Raw genomic sequence first — 18,953 nt, 5'->3', positions numbered from 1 at the left:
CATGCACTTTCACCGCATCACCCTCCCTAATTCCCCCTCCTTCCACTCCTCACACCTACCCTACCGCTCCTCCTCCTTTCCTCTCCCGTCCTACCCCAACAATAGCTGTTCCCCTGCGCTCAGCTCCTCTTCACTCCGTGCCATAGCTTTACCACCTCAGGTCCCGCACTGAACTGCGAACATCATAGAAACTGTCTCCACCTTACACATTACCTTGCAACAATAGACCACAGATAATAGCACAGTCAACTTCTAAGCTCTCAGAAGAACGTTTTACATAATTTGAAGTTTGTATTCTTGTCAAATGAAAATGTTTACTACACCCTCAACAAGTGACATTTAATGAAAAATCACTACAAATGTGAATCTTTAACTGCCAAGTTCATCACGTACTTGGGTTTTGAAATGTTATATGCATTTTTAAAAGTTTGTGTATGTTGAACTCTAACTCATGTTTATACTACGCTCGGCCTATGTGACATTTAATGAAAAAGCGTCTACAAATTTTGAATCTTTAACTGCCAACTTCATCTCGAACTTACGCAAAATTTGAATGTGCTATATGTATTTAGAAGTTAGTGTTTATTGAGTCCTGACTCGTGTTTTTTATAATTTTATTTCACCCTTCATGGACTGTTTTGAAGTGACATTTAATGAACAGTATCTACAAATTTGAATCTTTAACTGCCAGGTTCATCTCGAGCTACAACAAAATTAAATTCTTTTCAAGGTCCACCTATTCAATACAATACAATGACGTTTTATTGTGATTTAATCACATGTCAAATAGTCAAATGGTACCAGTTTCGGCATCTATGTGCCATCATCAGCCTTGGGTACAAATTAAAACAAGATATACATTCCTAAAACATCTAAAACACATTTTAACACATTATAAAATAACATACAATTAATGTGGTGATACATGAAATACGATAAAATTATGATACAATTGGTATGATATAAAATTCTTAAAATTCCGGCTGTTCGTTACATAATTCAGTCTGTGTGCATCCGGGTGAATTTTTACAGTTGTATGCTGTCTATGTGAATGACATTTGTTCCTTTAGATATTAGGTGGTTCCAGGGAAGTTTACTTTGATCATGTAAGATCGCGATGTATTTAGAGATGACTTCCCACTTCAATTTGAACCTGAAGAAGAAATTAGCTAAGTTAGATGTTGGAAGCAATGTATGGAAGTTACTGGAAACATTAGAATCGTTAAATGATGATTGACTCACCTTGAGCAGCATGTGAACGTGTTGTTACACAGACGGAGCCGGACGAAGTGTGTGAGCTACGGTAAAGGAGGCTAGGGGAAGGCGAGGGGAAGGAAGGAGGCGGAGCGCTTGCGGGGGAATGAAACTAAGGCGGGGCGGAAGGATGGGGTAGTGGGGGTAATTGACGGGAGTGTGTATTCCGGATTACTTGGAAAATCGAACTGTTTTTCGATAGTTTGGTATTTTTAAGCCAATCAATTAAAAGATCAAAAAGAATATTGGGTTTCTCGTAAATCTCATTTAAATTATAATTGGGGTTAAAATATTGGTCGCAGTTGATGTAACAACTTTCAATGATATTCATTGTGGGTCCCTTGTTTACTGTTTGAAGAACTTCCATATCTTGTTCAATGTCGGTAAATTTGTGATTAGTGTCGTGCATATGTACACCCATGGCGGAGAACTTATTGTGTCTCATCGCGTTGACGTGTTCCGAATATCTAATCATAAAATTGCGTCCTGTTTGACCTATGTAGGAGCTGCTGCATTCATTGCATTTTAGTCTATATATTCCAGATTTGGAGTAGATACTGGGGGTATTGATTGATGCAGAGTTGTGTAAAATTTCGGAAGTTCTATTGTTAGTTTTGAATAAAATTCTTACGTTATGTTTTCTGAAAAGGTTGGTGATTTTGTGGACGTCATTATTATAAGTGAAGGTGGTTGAAATATGAGTTTTTTCTTTTTCTTTTATGAGTTTAGTTTTAGGCCGGTACCTATATTTGTTTATTATTTGTTCTATAAACTGCCTGTTGTACCCATTGAACTTAGCAATTGCCCTTATGGTATTAAGTTCATTATTAAGATCTTTCTTTGTCATGGGTATGGCGAAAGCTCGATATACCATGCTATTGTATGCTGCACGTTTGTGCATTATGGGATGTATGGAATCTTTGTGTATAGTGTTAGCAGTTTGTGTAGGTTTCCTGTATATTTTGTAAGACAGGCCAGATGTATTTCTAATGATAGTTATATCTAGAAAATTGATTGCTTTATTGGTTTCTGATTCTAGTGTGAATTTAATGTATGGGTCAATATTATTCAAGTCTTGAAGAGTGGATTCCGCGTTCTTGATTGATTCATCCATAATGACGAATGTGTCGTCCACATATCTAGCCCACATGAGAATATTTGGAAAGTTGTTATTATTGATTTTTGTATGTTCTAAGTTATCTAAATAAATATTAGCCAAAATTCCTGATGAAGGTGATCCCATCGCCAGTCCATTCTGTTGATATATAATTTTGTCGAAAACAAAGAAATTATTATTGATGACCAGGTCTAGAAGCTGAATGAAATCTTGTATTTCTAGTTTGCTAAGAGAACTATATTTACTTAGATTATTTTCAATGATTTTTGGAAGTTTAGAAATTGGTATGCTCGGGTACATATTTTCTATGTCAAAGGAGTGGAGGGAGTGGTTAGGTTGTAGGTTTAATACCTTTAATTTCTCAATCAGTTCAGTAGTGTTTTTAATGGATTTGTTGGAGAGAAAGTGATAATTTTTTGTTAGAAAATTTTGAATGAATTGGGATGCTTTGTAGAGTGGACTGGGTCTGTAGTTGATAATGGGTCGGATAGGAATATTAGGTTTGTGAATTTTCGGAAGGGCTTTAACTGTAGGAAGGCCTGGATTCATGGTTATCAGTTTAGATTTTTCATGGTCTGTAAAAAGAAATGTTAATTTCTTTAAAGTTTGCTTTAGTTGCCTCTGGATTTTTTGGGTAGGATCTTTCTTGATTATTTTAAATGTGTTGTTGTTGAAAAATTCTTTAGTTTTGGATACATAATCAGTTTTATTCATTAAGACAGTAGCTTTACCTTTATCTGCCTTTGTAATTATTAAGTCATTATGTTTTATTTTACTTTTAAGTTCTGTGATTTGTTTGTGTTCAGAGGTAATTTTATCGTCATTAGCGTTAATGGAAATAGTTTTCCTACTTACGTTTTCAACTGTGCCTATCCTATCTAGTTTTCTTTTTATTTCGAATCTAATTTCGTCTTGTTTCTCCAAAGGCATTTTGTTTATTGTAGCTTCTGATTCTATAATCATGTTAGTCATTATGTTTATTTTATTCATGTTAGGCCAGTTTTGGTTAGGGCCTTTTGATAAAATGGCGATTTCTTCTTTATTAAAGTTTACATTGGAAAGGTTAACTACAGGGGGATGAAATTTCTCAATTATATTTTTTGTCAAATTGATTTCTTTAGGTTGACACTAATCACAAATTTACCGACATTGAACAAGATATGGAAGTTCTTCAAACAGTAAACAAGGGACCCACAATGAATATCATTGAAAGTTGTTACATCAACTGCGACCAATATTTTAACCCCAATTATAATTTAAATGAGATTTACGAGAAACCCAATATTCTTTTTGATCTTTTAATTGATTGGCTTAAAAATACCAAACTATCGAAAAACAGTTCGATTTTCCAAGTAATCCGGAATACACACTCCCGTCAATTACCCCCACTACCCCATCCTTCCGCCCCGCCTTAGTTTCATTCCCCCGCAAGCGCTCCGCCTCCTTCCTTCCCCTCGCCTTCCCCTAGCCTCCTTTACCGTAGCTCACACACTTCGTCCAGCTCCGTCTGTGTAACAACACGTTCACATGCTGCTCAAGGTGAGTCAATCATCATTTAACGATTCTAATGTTTCCAGTAACTTCCATACATTGCTTCCAACATCTAACTTAGCTAATTTCTTCTTCAGGTTCAAATTGAAGTGGGAAGTCATCTCTAAATACATCGCGATCTTACATGATCAAAGTAAACTTCCCTGGAACCACCTAATATCTAAAGGAACAAATGTCATTCACATAGACAGCATACAACTGTAAAAATTCACCCGGATGCACACAGACTGAATTATGTAACGAACAGCCGGAATTTTAAGAATTTTATATCATACCAATTGTATCATAATTTTATCGTATTTCATGTATCACCACATTAATTGTATGTTATTTTATAATGTGTTAAAATGTGTTTTAGATGTTTTAGGAATGTATATCTTGTTTTAATTTGTACCCAAGGCTGATGATGGCACATAGATGCCGAAACTGGTACCATTTGACTATTTGACATGTGATTAAATCACAATAAAACGTCATTGTATTGTATTGAATAGGTGGACCTTGAAAAGAATTTAATTTTGTTGTAATCCCACTTCAATACGGAACCAATGAAATTCATAACTATAAGTGAAACGGCCTACCAGGCAAAGAGAAAGGCCTATCAATATATGGGCCTAAAAATCAAAGTTGCAAAATTAGGCAAAGATATCAATTTCCTGAAGCAATGTATTACACATGATTTAACACCTAATTTTTTGAAAGGAACAATTAAAAAACATCGTTACGCACCACATTTGATCAAAACTCAACAAAAAACGAACAAGATTTGGCTGAAAAACGAAATTTGTTTTTTACATAAGAAAAAATCCTTCTTAAATAATAAATTGTATGAAACTCACCTTGAAGCAGCTCATCTGCTTTCTATAGCACAATGGAACATATTTCGAAGTCAAATTGACAATAAATTGTTTGATATTCTTTCGCAAAAACAGCTTACTTTAGATAGAAAATTAAACATTTTAAAAAAGAAGAAACAAACGTTTTCACTTGAAAATCAACCTAAAGAAATCAATTTGACAAAAAATATAATTGAGAAATTTCATCCCCCTGTAGTTAACCTTTCCAATGTAAACTTTAATAAAGAAGAAATCGCCATTTTATCAAACGGCCCTAACCAAAACTGGCCTAACATGAATAAAATAAACATAATGACTAACATGATTATAGAATCAGAAGCTACAATAAACAAAATGCCTTTGGAGAAACAAGACGAAATTAGATTCGAAATAAAAAGAAAACTAGATAGGATAGGCACAGTTGAAAACGTAAGTAGGAAAACTATTTCCATTAACGCTAATGACGATAAAATTACCTCTGAACACAAACAAATCACAGAACTTAAAAGTAAAATAAAACATAATGACTTAATAATTACAAAGGCAGATAAAGGTAAAGCTACTGTCTTAATGAATAAAACTGATTATGTATCCAAAACTAAAGAATTTTTCAACAACAACACATTTAAAATAATCAAGAAAGATCCTACCCAAAAAATCCAGAGGCAACTAAAGCAAACTTTAAAGAAATTAACATTTCTTTTTACAGACCATGAAAAATCTAAACTGATAACCATGAATCCAGGCCTTCCTACAGTTAAAGCCCTTCCGAAAATTCACAAACCTAATATTCCTATCCGACCCATTATCAACTACAGACCCAGTCCACTCTACAAAGCATCCCAATTCATTCAAAATTTTCTAACAAAAAATTATCACTTTCTCTCCAACAAATCCATTAAAAACACTACTGAACTGATTGAGAAATTAAAGGTATTAAACCTACAACCTAACCACTCCCTCCACTCCTTTGACATAGAAAATATGTACCCGAGCATACCAATTTCTAAACTTCCAAAAATCATTGAAAATAATCTAAGTAAATATAGTTCTCTTAGCAAACTAGAAATACAAGATTTCATTCAGCTTCTAGACCTGGTCATCAATAATAATTTCTTTGTTTTCGACAAAATTATATATCAACAGAATGGACTGGCGATGGGATCACCTTCATCAGGAATTTTGGCTAATATTTATTTAGATAACTTAGAACATACAAAAATCAATAATAACAACTTTCCAAATATTCTCATGTGGGCTAGATATGTGGACGACACATTCGTCATTATGGATGAATCAATCAAGAACGCGGAATCCACTCTTCAAGACTTGAATAATATTGACCCATACATTAAATTCACACTAGAATCAGAAACCAATAAAGCAATCAATTTTCTAGATATAACTATCATTAGAAATACATCTGGCCTGTCTTACAAAATATACAGGAAACCTACACAAACTGCTAACACTATACACAAAGATTCCATACATCCCATAATGCACAAACGTGCAGCATACAATAGCATGGTATATCGAGCTTTCGCCATACCCATGACAAAGAAAGATCTTAATAATGAACTTAATACCATAAGGGCAATTGCTAAGTTCAATGGGTACAACAGGCAGTTTATAGAACAAATAATAAACAAATATAGGTACCGGCCTAAAACTAAACTCATAAAAGAAAAAGAAAAAACTCATATTTCAACCACCTTCACTTATAATAATGACGTCCACAAAATCACCAACCTTTTCAGAAAACATAACGTAAGAATTTTATTCAAAACTAACAATAGAACTTCCGAAATTTTACACAACTCTGCATCAATCAATACCCCCAGTATCTACTCCAAATCTGGAATATATAGACTAAAATGCAATGAATGCAGCAGCTCCTACATAGGTCAAACAGGACGCAATTTTATGATTAGATATTCGGAACACGTCAACGCGATGAGACACAATAAGTTCTCCGCCATGGGTGTACATATGCACGACACTAATCACAAATTTACCGACATTGAACAAGATATGGAAGTTCTTCAAACAGTAAACAAGGGACCCACAATGAATATCATTGAAAGTTGTTACATCAACTGCGACCAATATTTTAACCCCAATTATAATTTAAATGAGATTTACGAGAAACCCAATATTCTTTTTGATCTTTTAATTGATTGGCTTAAAAATACCAAACTATCGAAAAACAGTTCGATTTTCCAAGTAATCCGGAATACACACTCCCGTCAATTACCCCCACTACCCCATCCTTCCGCCCCGCCTTAGTTTCATTCCCCCGCAAGCGCTCCGCCTCCTTCCTTCCCCTCGCCTTCCCCTAGCCTCCTTTACCGTAGCTCACACACTTCGTCCGGCTCCGTCTGTGTAACAACACGTTCACATGCTGCTCAAGGTGAGTCAATCATCATTTAACGATTCTAATGTTTCCAGTAACTTCCATACATTGCTTCCAACATCTAACTTAGCTAATTTCTTCTTCAGGTTCAAATTGAAGTGGGAAGTCATCTCTAAATACATCGCGATCTTACATGATCAAAGTAAACTTCCCTGGAACCACCTAATATCTAAAGGAACAAATGTCATTCACATAGACAGCATACAACTGTAAAAATTCACCCGGATGCACACAGACTGAATTATGTAACGAACAGCCGGAATTTTAAGAATTTTATATCATACCAATTGTATCATAATTTTATCGTATTTCATGTATCACCACATTAATTGTATGTTATTTTATAATGTGTTAAAATGTGTTTTAGATGTTTTAGGAATGTATATCTTGTTTTAATTTGTACCCAAGGCTGATGATGGCACATAGATGCCGAAACTGGTACCATTTGACTATTTGACATGTGATTAAATCACAATAAAACGTCATTGTATTGTATTGAATAGGTGGACCTTGAAAAGAATTTAATTTTGTTGTAATCCCACTTCAATACGGAACCAATGAAATTCATAACTATAAGTCATCTCGAGCTTACACAAAGTTCAAATGTGTTATATATATTTCAAAAGATTGTGTTTATCGAGTCCAAACTCGTGCTTGTACAATTTTATTTCACCATTTGCAGCTGGTTTTGAATTGACGCTTAGTGAAAAAGTGACTACTAATTTGAATCCTTAACTGCCAAGTTCATCTCACTCCTAAATTTTTTAAAATGTTAAGTGCATTTTTGAGACAATTGTGTTTACTGAATCCTAACTTATGTTTTATACTACACTCGTGGCAGGCGACATTCAATGGAAGAGTGTGTGAAAAATTTGAATCTGCAATGCCAAGTTCATCTCGAACTTCCGCATGGTTTTGTTGTGTTTTACGTTTTTGGGGAGATTGTGTTTTTGAGTCCTAACTCATGCTTGTAAAGTTTTGATTCACCCTTCATGGACCATTTTGATGACTGACAATTTCTGACCTTGTAATTCACTATTTTATGTCTCTTTTACTCTAATTTAATCATAATGATGTAAAATTTGTGTGTAATGTACATGTCTGCATGTATACGCCTATGCCTATTTCTCACATTTTGGCTGAAGATGACGTTAAATAGCGTTGAAACTAGTTCTAAGTAAAAATATGTTGTAAATAAACATTATAACATTTATTTGTATTGAAAAGGTGGACCCTTTAAATTACCTATCTTACGTTCTCAGTTCAATACGAACAAAAAATGAAATTCTTAGATTTAAATCGGCACAGATAGGTCTTTACAAGTTATGAATCTTGATGATAGGTCTTACGGGGGTCCACTGTTGCTCACGTCCGCAGGTATTACCTACCATTACCCTGCACGTGGCCCCTGGGTGGTGCTAAGCGAGCAACTACGATCAAGATGAGACCGAACTGTCATAAACGACCTCTCGGTCATGATAACCTATATCCGTCGAACAGTCCTTCTAAGGACTATGAATTTCAAACACGGAAGATCGGAAGAAGGTAGTTTAACATCGAAGGCATTAGTAGAGCCAAGAGTGAGTATTTATCAAGCATTTTCCAGAAGCACTCAGTTGACATTGTCGTACTACAGGAAACACACACAGAGAACACTGAACAGTTATTGGCAAGGGGAAAGATACCAGGATTTAAAATGATAGCAGCTCAAGACCATGCTAAATATGGAATTGGTACTTACATTAGAAATAACATTTGCAACTACAGTACCCTACCAGTAAGCGATCATCCAACCTATTTCTCCACCTCAGTACAAATAGAAGACATCATGGTAACAAATATTTAAAAGTCACCCAATGAAACATGGCCTGATACCATTCCCATAATACCCTCTCATAATAACATCATCCTTCCTCTCATAATAACATCATCCTTGGAGATTTCAACAGCCACCATACATCTTGGGGCTATAAGCAAGACAATGAAAATGGAACTAAGGTCTCAGAATGGGCTGAAGTAAACAACCTTGCACTTATATATGACAGCAAAGATAAGGGAACGTTTCACTCTGGCCGTTGGAAATGTGACTACACACCAGACCTTCGCTTTGTCTCGCACAGTTTTATGTCACCATCTTGCCGTGTTAGGAGACAAGTGCTCAATAACTTCCCGCACAGCCAGCATAGACCCATAATCTACCAAATAGGAATTCAGATCCCAGTTATACAATCTACACCCAGACCTCACTGGAACTTTCAGAAAGCAGACTGGGTTGCTTATGCCAAGTCTCCTGATGCCAACATCAGATGGATTAAACCTGTCCCAGAGAACTACATGAGGTTTGTTGGCTTAATAAAATCAGCAGCTAAAAAATGTATTCCTAGAGGATTCCGTAAAGACTATATACCGGGATGGAGTGAAGAGTCCAGCAGACTGAGTAAGGAATTTGAAGAAAATAGCAGTCACGAGAAAGCAACAGATTTACTACAATCACTTGATCTTGCTAGAAAAGAGAAGTGGGTAAAGACTGTAAAAGACATGAATTTCACCCATTCTAGCAGAAAAGCATGGTCACTTATTCGGAAATTAGATTCCACATCCATACCACCAAAGCATCATTCACCAATCAAGGTAGAAGCAATAGCAAATCACTTCGTTTCCACCTCTAAAACAACAAGGAATAAACTGACCACGAAATGGGTTAAAACTGAGCTTAAACAGGCAAAACGAGAAACACAACCGAACGCAACCTATTCACAACCTTTCACATCACAAGAGGTTGACGAGGGATTAAAATCACTCTGAAATGGCAAAGCTGCAGGACTAGATGGAATCTACCCAGAACTACTAAAAAGCTGTGGTCCAGCTACAAGAAGATGGCTCGCTGCATTCTTCAGCTCCATACTTCAGTCAGGAAGACTTCCCCCAATCTTCAAGAAGTCAAAAATTATTGCCCTTCTGAAACCAGGTAAGGATCCAACTCTCCCACAAAGCTATTGACCTATAGCTCTACTCTGCGTCACCTACAAGTCATTAGAAAGACTGATACTAAACCGAATAGCACCCGCCATCGAAGCATTCCTTCCAGCTGAACAAGCAGGATTTCGACCCGGCCGTGACTGCAGTGACCAAGTACTGTCCTTGACCACATATCTGGAGGTTGGTTTTGAGAAGAAATTGAAAAGCGTCTGTCTTCTTAGATCTTACAGCTGCATATGACAGTCTGGAGGGAAGGTCTTATGCTTAAACTGATTAAAGCTGTTCCTTGCTTAAAAATTACTACACTAATTGACAGAATGTTAAGCAACCGACTATTTCAAGTTCACTCAGAACACAACAGAAGCAAATTCCACAAAGTCAACAATGGTCTGCCTCAAGGGTCAGTTCTATCTCCTACTCTCTTCAACTTATACATCCACGACCTGCCTGAAACAGTGTCCCGAAAGTTCATATATGGGGACAATATTTGCCTTACAATTCAATGACCCAACTTCGCAGAAGCTGAAATAGTTCTTAACCGAGACCTTGAACTGTTGGATGACTACTTTCAAAGATGGTATCTTCATCCCAACCCACAGAAAACAGTGACATCTACATTCCATCTGAACAACACAGAAGCAAACTACCATCCAAAGGTATTCTTCAAGGGTCATGAACTACAATATTGTACCAATCCCAGTTACTTAGGAGTAACATTGGACAGGTCTCTTACGTACAAAAATCACCTGGAGAAAACTGCCAACAAACTAAAAAGTCGTAATAACATTCTCCAACGACTGGCTGGAAGTTCTTGGGGAGCAGATGAAAACACATTAAGGACATCTCTGGCCTTGGTCTATTCTGCAGCAGAATACTGCTCTGGTGTCTGGCTTAACAGTGCTCACACACAGCTAGTAGATTCACAACTTCGTCAAACCATGCGGATCATAACTGGTACACTTCGTGCTACACCGACCCAATGGTTACCGGTTCTCAGCAACATACTACCTCCACATATCAGGAGACAGAAGGCCCTTTTTCAGCTATGGACCAGAATGCTGAAGAATGAACATCTACCTGTTCATGAGGATATCAGACAGAAATGCACAAGCCTGAAGTCTCGCCAGCCTGCTTGGAAGACTGCAGTGAAGATAACATCCAGCGAATTTAACCCCACCTCTAAATGGTTAACAGAGTGGTCTTTATCCCCACCTCGGGCAATAGTGGATATTAATAATCCATCCACAAAGATGGCAGGCTTCGATCTGCCACACTGCACCTGGAGTAGACTAAATCGCATGAGATGTGGAGTAGGTAGAACAGCATCTACTTTACACACCTGGGGCTGGTCAGTTTCTCCATACTGTGATTGTGGGAAGGTTCAACAAACAATGAAACATGTAGTGCAGGAATGTTCACTCCGTGCTTTCACTAGCACCATGGAAGACCTCAACTCAGCAACACCCGAAGCAGTGAAGTGGGTGGCGGGTTTGGACATTCACATTTAGTGAGATGTACATCACTCGCACTCAATGTGTACATATGAACTGTCAGAGTTGATAGGGTGGATAATGATGTAAATATATTGTGTTTTCTTCTTGTTCTTTCAAACTTTGTAAATTGCTTTCTTTGACTGTATAGATATGTTAATTTGTATTTACTTTGTATTCATCTTTCACTTGTTGTGTAAATAGTTTATAGGTTGTCATTATTCATCATACGCCAAATAAATAAATAAATAAATAAATAAATAAATAGGTCTTACGGAGACGATGGGGTAGGAAAGGGCTAGGAGTGGGAAGGAAGTGGCTGTGGCCTTTATGGAAGGAAGCGGCTGTGGCCTTTATAAGATACAGCCCGGTGTGAACATGGGAAACCATTTTCAGGGCTGTCGAGAGTGGAAATGACAATTTCTGTTAAAAATTGAAATTCGGATATCTACTCAAGGATTACACAACAAAGCTAAATACGTAGACAGATTATTATAATTACTATTACTATTTTACCCTACTATTATCTAATAGAAATGAAAACTGCCATTTAGTTAAATGCTGTAATAATGAAAGGGCTACCATACATGAGGATAACACATGAAGATAGCAGGCAAGATACTATCTAATAATATAACGACACTACAATTCTTAACTGCACTTTGGTGTATCCTAATTATAACAGGTTAACTGAAACAACAGAGTCGAAACTAATTACGTGACACTTAGTTGGGTTATTATTCTTTTTTTTACCTATGTGCTAACAGAAGAGGATAAGGGAGGCAACGTTTCAATATACATTTTTGTCATATTCAAGCAGCTTACAAATACAGGGACCAAATGTCTCCCGGCATAAGGCAACCACCATTAATAAGTGCCAACGGCCCCCTGGGAGGGCAGATGAGTGGGTAAGGTACAGAGCACTCTGTTGCCCTAGAGGTAGGAAACTACCTCTGAAGGTGGATGAGCTACTTTAATGCTGGTCAACAACATAGGATGGGGAGAGCAACGGGAAACTACTCCATTTATGATCTATTAAGATTTCCCAAGTATCAGCAGTATGATGGAATGCTTTTATTAGTAAATTATTCCGGAATAGTCCTCCATTCGGATCTCAGGGCAAGGACAACTGAAGAAATGAAGAGAGGGTAATGCAGTGGAGGAGAGAAAAAAATAGCAACATGGAATGTGCAATCGATGATGAAGTGTGTAAAGTTGGAAGATTTGAAACAACAGATGTAAATAACAAAGAATGAAATTTTAGGAGTGTCAGAAGTAAGGTGGCCAGATGCAAGAGACTTTTGGAGTGGAGTTATCAGAAAAATTCATTGAGGAACATCATCTGACAAACCATGTCAAGCAGGAGTAGGAATAGTCCTAAATAAAGAAATGGGCATAAGAGTGAAAGGACATGTCCAATTCAGTGAAAGATTAATACTGGTTAGACTAGAAAGAGAACCAAGAGATACAATAATAGTATAAGTTTACATGTCAACAACTGGTCCCGACGATCAGGAAATAGAACACATGTATGAAGAAATAGAAAAAGCTATTAGTAAAGTAAATGGTGAGGGAAACCTTATCATACTAGGAGACACAAATGCTGTAGTCGGAAAAGGAGTGGAAGATAACATAGTACGAAAATATGGACTGGGGATGAGGAATCGAAGAGGTGAAAGACTATTAGAATTTTGTGCTAAAAATGAACATGTAATCACCAACATATGTTTCAAACACCATAAAAGAAGAAGGTACCCTTGGAAAGCACCAGGTGATATCAATAAACATCAAATTGATTATATAATAGTTAAAAAGAGATTTATAAATCAAGTAAAAGATAGCAGAAGCTATTCGGGTGCTGATGTGGAAACAGATCATAATCTCGTTACGATGAAGAGCACGCTGAAATTTAAAAGAATGCAGAAAAGAAATATCATATCTTGCCAAATAAGTAAATTGAAAGATGAGAATATTGCTGAGGCAGACCAGCAGAAAACTGATGAGATAACTAAAGCAGAAATAGAGAATACTATAGAAGATTCATGGAGTCAAATTAAAGATGATCTGACAGAGGCAGCTGATGAAATTTTGGGGAAAACAGTAATACACCAAGGAAGGGATGGATCACTACAGAAATTTTAGATATGATAGATGAAAGACTGTTACTCAAGAGCTGAACAAGATCGGAAGACAAAGAAGAATATAGGAGATTGCGGAATGCTATACACAGGAAAGAAAGAATAGTAACAGAAAATTATTACGAGGGTAAATGCTCAATGATAGAAGAAAAAACTACTAAAGGACATGTAGATTCTGCGTATCAGATGGTAAAGATTTTCTTTGGAAAGAGGTATAACAAAAGTAATGCCATAAGTAATGCAGAGGGAGTAATTCTCGATGATCATAGCGAGATTGCAAAGAGGTGGAAAAATTACATTGAAACCCTGTACGAGGTTGTAAATCTACAAGAAAATTAAGTTCTTGAGAAAAACGTGGACAATTTGAAAAGAAGAAAAAAGGAGGTTAAATTCTTTTTAACAATGGTGTTATAGAAGAATGCTAAAGATTAGCTGAACAGAAAAAATTATGAAAGCTGAAGTATTTAAGAAGGTGGAGGAAAATCATACCTTATGGAAAAGGATAAAGAGGGGGAGGACTAGACTGATAGGACACGATAGCCTGTTGAAAACGGTACTGGAGGGAATGGTTGAACGCAAAAGATGTTGAGGAAGACCACACCTACAATATGCACAGCAAATCATGTCTGATGTAGGATGCAGAAGCTATGAAAGAGATGAAGAGAAAAGCTATAAATAGAGTCGACTGGAGAACTGCCGCTGACCAATCCATGGATTGAATACTTAAGAAGAAGAAACGAAACTGCAACGATTCTAAACTGAGTTTAGAAAATGAAAATCCACAGCCTGTTTTTAGTCATTTGACCGGGTCAGGAACGGAATGAATGAAGCCCCCATCTAGCGGCGAGGATAGGAATTGTGCCGGAGGCCGAAATCTGTCGCACTCCTCTGGGGCACTGATTAATGAATGACAGATGAAATGAAATGATATTGGAGTGTGTTCCTGGAATTAAATATGACAGGGAAAACCAGAGTACCCAGAGAAAAACCTGTCCCACCTCCACTCTGTCCAGCATAAATCTCACATGGAGTGATCGGGATTTGAACTACGGAACCCAGCGGTGAGATGCCGGCGCGCTGCCACCTGAGCCACGAAGGCTCTTCTAAACTGAATTTAGACGTATCCTAATTACAATTGTTTAATTTAAATAAGAGAAATGTAGCTACAACTAAACCCTTATTAGAAAATATTTTCATTCAATATGCTCAACAGTGGACGAAACTTCAGTTTTGAACATACCATATGAGGCACGCCATGACACGTCACTTTCAAGCTTCACAGTTTCATTATTTTCATGGAATGTGCGAGTTGTGGGCCACACATGATGCAACATCTATTGGAGGCAATAGCAAACTGCTCTCCCACAAAGAGGAACGTAACAGTTGCAATTACACTTTGCGCGAGGTAAGGCATAAGTCATTGTGTAGTGTGTAAGAAATGCCTGCAAATGAAAGTCAACGGAACTCACATTTTTTCACTTTGCTTGCCCTGTTCAATGTTCATTTGTCACTGGGGATGTAAGTCAGTTCTTGGTGACTGGTACCAACTGCTGTGACGTAATTAGTTCCCAGTACAAACTTCACTTAGTTCCTAGTACCAACTTTGGTCAGGCTGTTTAATTTATTTGTGGTTAGTTGCTACAGTCATAAATAAATTCTTCGTTGCTATGAAAAACAACAAGGTATTGTTAAACATGGATGTTGTTCCGTACAGAGGTTGCTATGTCAGGGGAACGAATTATTCTTTAGATGCTCTCCAATAAGGTATGCTAAATTTTGATATAAATCTTCCTTCCTTCCTTCCCTCCTCCTATGTATGTTAAACTTTGTTTATGTGAGTGTATGCAATAATTTTTCAGCATTCGTCTACCCTGGACCATTAGTGTTACTTTTCAGAGGCCCAGCTGGTCAGAAAATCATTTGAGTGGATATGTTAGGTCCGGCTAGTGGCAAAACCATTAGTCTGGATAGGTTTGGTCCGGCTAGTGACAAAACCATTGGTCTGGATATGTTAGGTTCGGCTAGTGACAAAACCATTGGTCTGGATAGGTTAGGTCCGGCTAGTGACCAAGCAATTGGTCTGGATACGTTACATCCGGTTAGTGACAAAATTATTGGTCTCGATTCGTTAAGTCTAGCTAGTGACAAAATCATTGGTCTGTGCTGAAGGGGGGTCTGGGGGCATAGCTAGCCACTGTAGGGCTTAGGGCTGTCTTTTCATCCCTCCCCTCCCTCTCTCTCGCCTGATGTTGATTATCGTCAGTGAACTGCCTGCTGCATTCCGGAGTAGTTTAAGTTTTCTTTCACTCTCGCATCTGCCGCGGCATATTGCCTTCATGCGACCCCTCGCGTAGTGCATTCTTATATGACTGCATTTCCAAGAAAGTTTCTTAAGTAAAGTTCATGATGTTTATGGTGGCTTTCAGAAAAGTGTGGTGCTGTAGTTTTATCTTGAATTGTGACCGAATCATTCATTCAAATGTACAAATGGAAACGTTGCAGCAATTTGCTCATGCGCTCTTTAAAAACTCTCTTAACTTTACCAGATTTTGTGACAAAATTCATCAATTTTTTTACATTGAGAAAATATTGTCACTGGGTAATTATGTTAGTACTAGTCAAAAGGCAGTTACACAGCGTACATATTAATATTTTTATCAGAGCATTCACCGCCAAAGGAAAATAGCAGCTCATTAAAATATGAAGCGTGATCAATTTGCCTTCACGTGACCTCTCGCGTTCTAAAACGGGTGGGTGCGACCTCTCGCGTGTTAAGCCTCTCTATCTTATTCACATTAAATCGTAAGTGGTGCAATTTATGCTTTGCAGTGTTGAGATCCGTAATTATTGCATCGCTACCTCTCAACTATTTAAACATGTTGTTATTTGTCTTTGGTATTCATATTTCATCATGGCTGGTGGCAGCACAAACGGACTCTGCCACTGGCTGAAGATTTGCCCTCTGAAACGTCACTCTATAATTCAAGACAGAGAGATGTTATTATTATTAATTTTATATGTTTATTTATTCTTTCCATTCTTCTTCCAGGCTACAACGATGATTACTTTGTCGGTAACAGTGCCTCATCATTTTAGGTCTTTTTATACTGCCTAAGTTGGTCATAACTTCTCGCTATCTTGGAATTATGGGAGCGACGTTTCATTGCTATTTTCTTCAACCAATGGCAGAGACCATTTCCGCTGCTGTCAGCCATGATTATTGTTACTTATACTGGCGAGGGTTATAACAAGTTTTACCGGTTGTTTCAATACCCAGACCCAACCAATCCAGATCCAGCACAATCCTTGTCATTAACAGACATAATTAATCCAGACCAATGATCTTGTCACTAATCGGGTGCTGCTGTCACCGGGGATACTAAAGGCCTGTGGGCCACCTTGCGGCTCTAATCTAGGGCGTAATGCACTGTGATATCGTGTGAGCCATGCCATGTTGCATTAACCTCTCTTTAGTGAACCAGATAGTAAAGAATTACCGCAATACTGGACGACCACGTTTTTAATTTCACCACACTTCTGCCCATCCTTCATTCAACCATTTGCCACTACTCCCAGAACTGCCAGGAAAAGAAAAGAAATATTTCCTGAATTTTATGCTACAGATGCTATGGTCAACAGAGAATGGATAAAAGCCAATTATGCATTGAGACACTTCATGACGCGTTTTGCTGTTCATAGTTTTCACCACCGTATCTGCACAAGAGGCATCTATCTACCACCAACCAGATGAACTATGCATATGCAAACTTTGTGATAACCCATGTGACAGATATCACATAATGACATGTAAGCTTAGAGAAACATCTCCGACAAAATTCTGTGAAAGTGCTTAAGAGTATGTCTTCTACTTATGCACATTGTGCGAAATTCAATTAAATAATAATATTCGAAATAATCAGCCGTGGGTAAATAATATTTAAGTTCTTTGGAAAAATCCATACACATATCCGCAATGCACACCTGTATCAGACTAGCTTCCTCCCTCGATTTATCCATGTTAAACTTTTTGACAGCAACCAAAACACCGGACGGGAGATGTCGTGCGAGGTGCACCGTCGCAATCCCCTCGCAGCAGTGGGCCAGGATGGAGCATGTCTGATAGTGGGAGGGGTCAGCCTCAAACATGAGCATTACCTGCAAAAATAATCAAAACTTAGCTCTAATATTATTTTCTTCTATCTCTTTAAAGGACCGCATGTCCCAAAAACACTTCAACCTTTGTTCTAAAAAATTATGAAAAATGTACACACTACACTCATACAATTGCCAATACTGAATGGTAATCTAACTATTAATAAGTATCAATCTTGTAAGTAGATATACAGCAATGATCTACAAATAGCCTAACTGAAATATAATTCTTACTAAGGTTAATGATTTCTTTAAAATGCACTAACTTTCTAAACACGTCTGCTACCAAGATAGTCTCAATATCATCATGAATGGAATACGCAATAATTCTGACTCTGTCGTGATCATAAGTTCGCCGACTGAAGCAGATCAAACACTGAAAAAATATCCCAGTCGCCAAATAGAGTTACAAAACTTCCAATCTCACACCTCAGGTGCATTTCAAAACAACCATCTTATCGTCAGATGGCAGCACACACCAAAAACAGACGACTTCACATTGACCGTCTTCTTCTTCCTCTTCTTCTTCTGCTCCACCGTCATCTTCTTCTTCTTCTCTTTTTAATACATCGAGTTGAGCCTCTATGGACTGCGTGGTAACAAATACAGTAGAGACAATACACGACACTGAGCGAGATATCGAGGGACAGCTATTGGAGCTCACTCTAGCGGATAGACCTGAACGGTACTGATTCTGTTATAAGAGCACGTGTATTTTTGTGTGAAGTTTTTGGTGTTATTTATGCGTTTTCAGTGAGTTGGCATAATTAAATAGTAGCGTGTGTCATTCCTTGATATCTCCTCTCAACATGAGGGGAAAGGTATGTGCTGTGTTTGGCTGCAGTAATTACGAAGTAGAGAAAAATGCGCGGTCGTTCTTCAGGTTCCCTCGTGACAAGAACATGTAAGTAATGTTGTGTCTGCATATATATTCTTCCAGTGACAGTGATTTTTATAGTACTTCATAATCTTCTGACCTGCTCGACCCATATTTTAACGGGCTTAAAATATAATACGCAT

The 18,953-nt window shown here is 37.5% G+C and overlaps 1 protein-coding gene across 1 annotated transcript in view; it reads right to left on the bottom strand.

Annotated features, from left to right (window-relative positions):
- Positions 1-18,392, bottom strand: part of Stlk (Ste20-like kinase) — a 208,043-nt gene extending 189,651 nt beyond the window's left edge. Inside the window, exons 1-2 of the mRNA XM_067147566.1 lie at positions 18,200-18,392; positions 17,763-17,936 (exon numbers count right to left, since the gene is read on the bottom strand). Coding sequence (XP_067003667.1) covers positions 17,763-17,933 — 171 coding nt within the window. The 5' untranslated portion in view covers positions 17,934-17,936; positions 18,200-18,392. The remainder of the gene's footprint in view (positions 1-17,762; positions 17,937-18,199) is intronic.
- Between the last annotated feature and the right edge of the window lie 561 nt (positions 18,393-18,953).

Source organism: Anabrus simplex, chromosome 5 (genome assembly GCF_040414725.1).
Source record: "Anabrus simplex isolate iqAnaSimp1 chromosome 5, ASM4041472v1, whole genome shotgun sequence".
In the NCBI taxonomy this organism is placed as follows: domain Eukaryota; kingdom Metazoa; phylum Arthropoda; class Insecta; order Orthoptera; family Tettigoniidae; genus Anabrus; species Anabrus simplex.
Note: the sequence above shows the minus strand (reverse complement) of the source record. Positions and strands in the feature narration are given on the sequence as shown.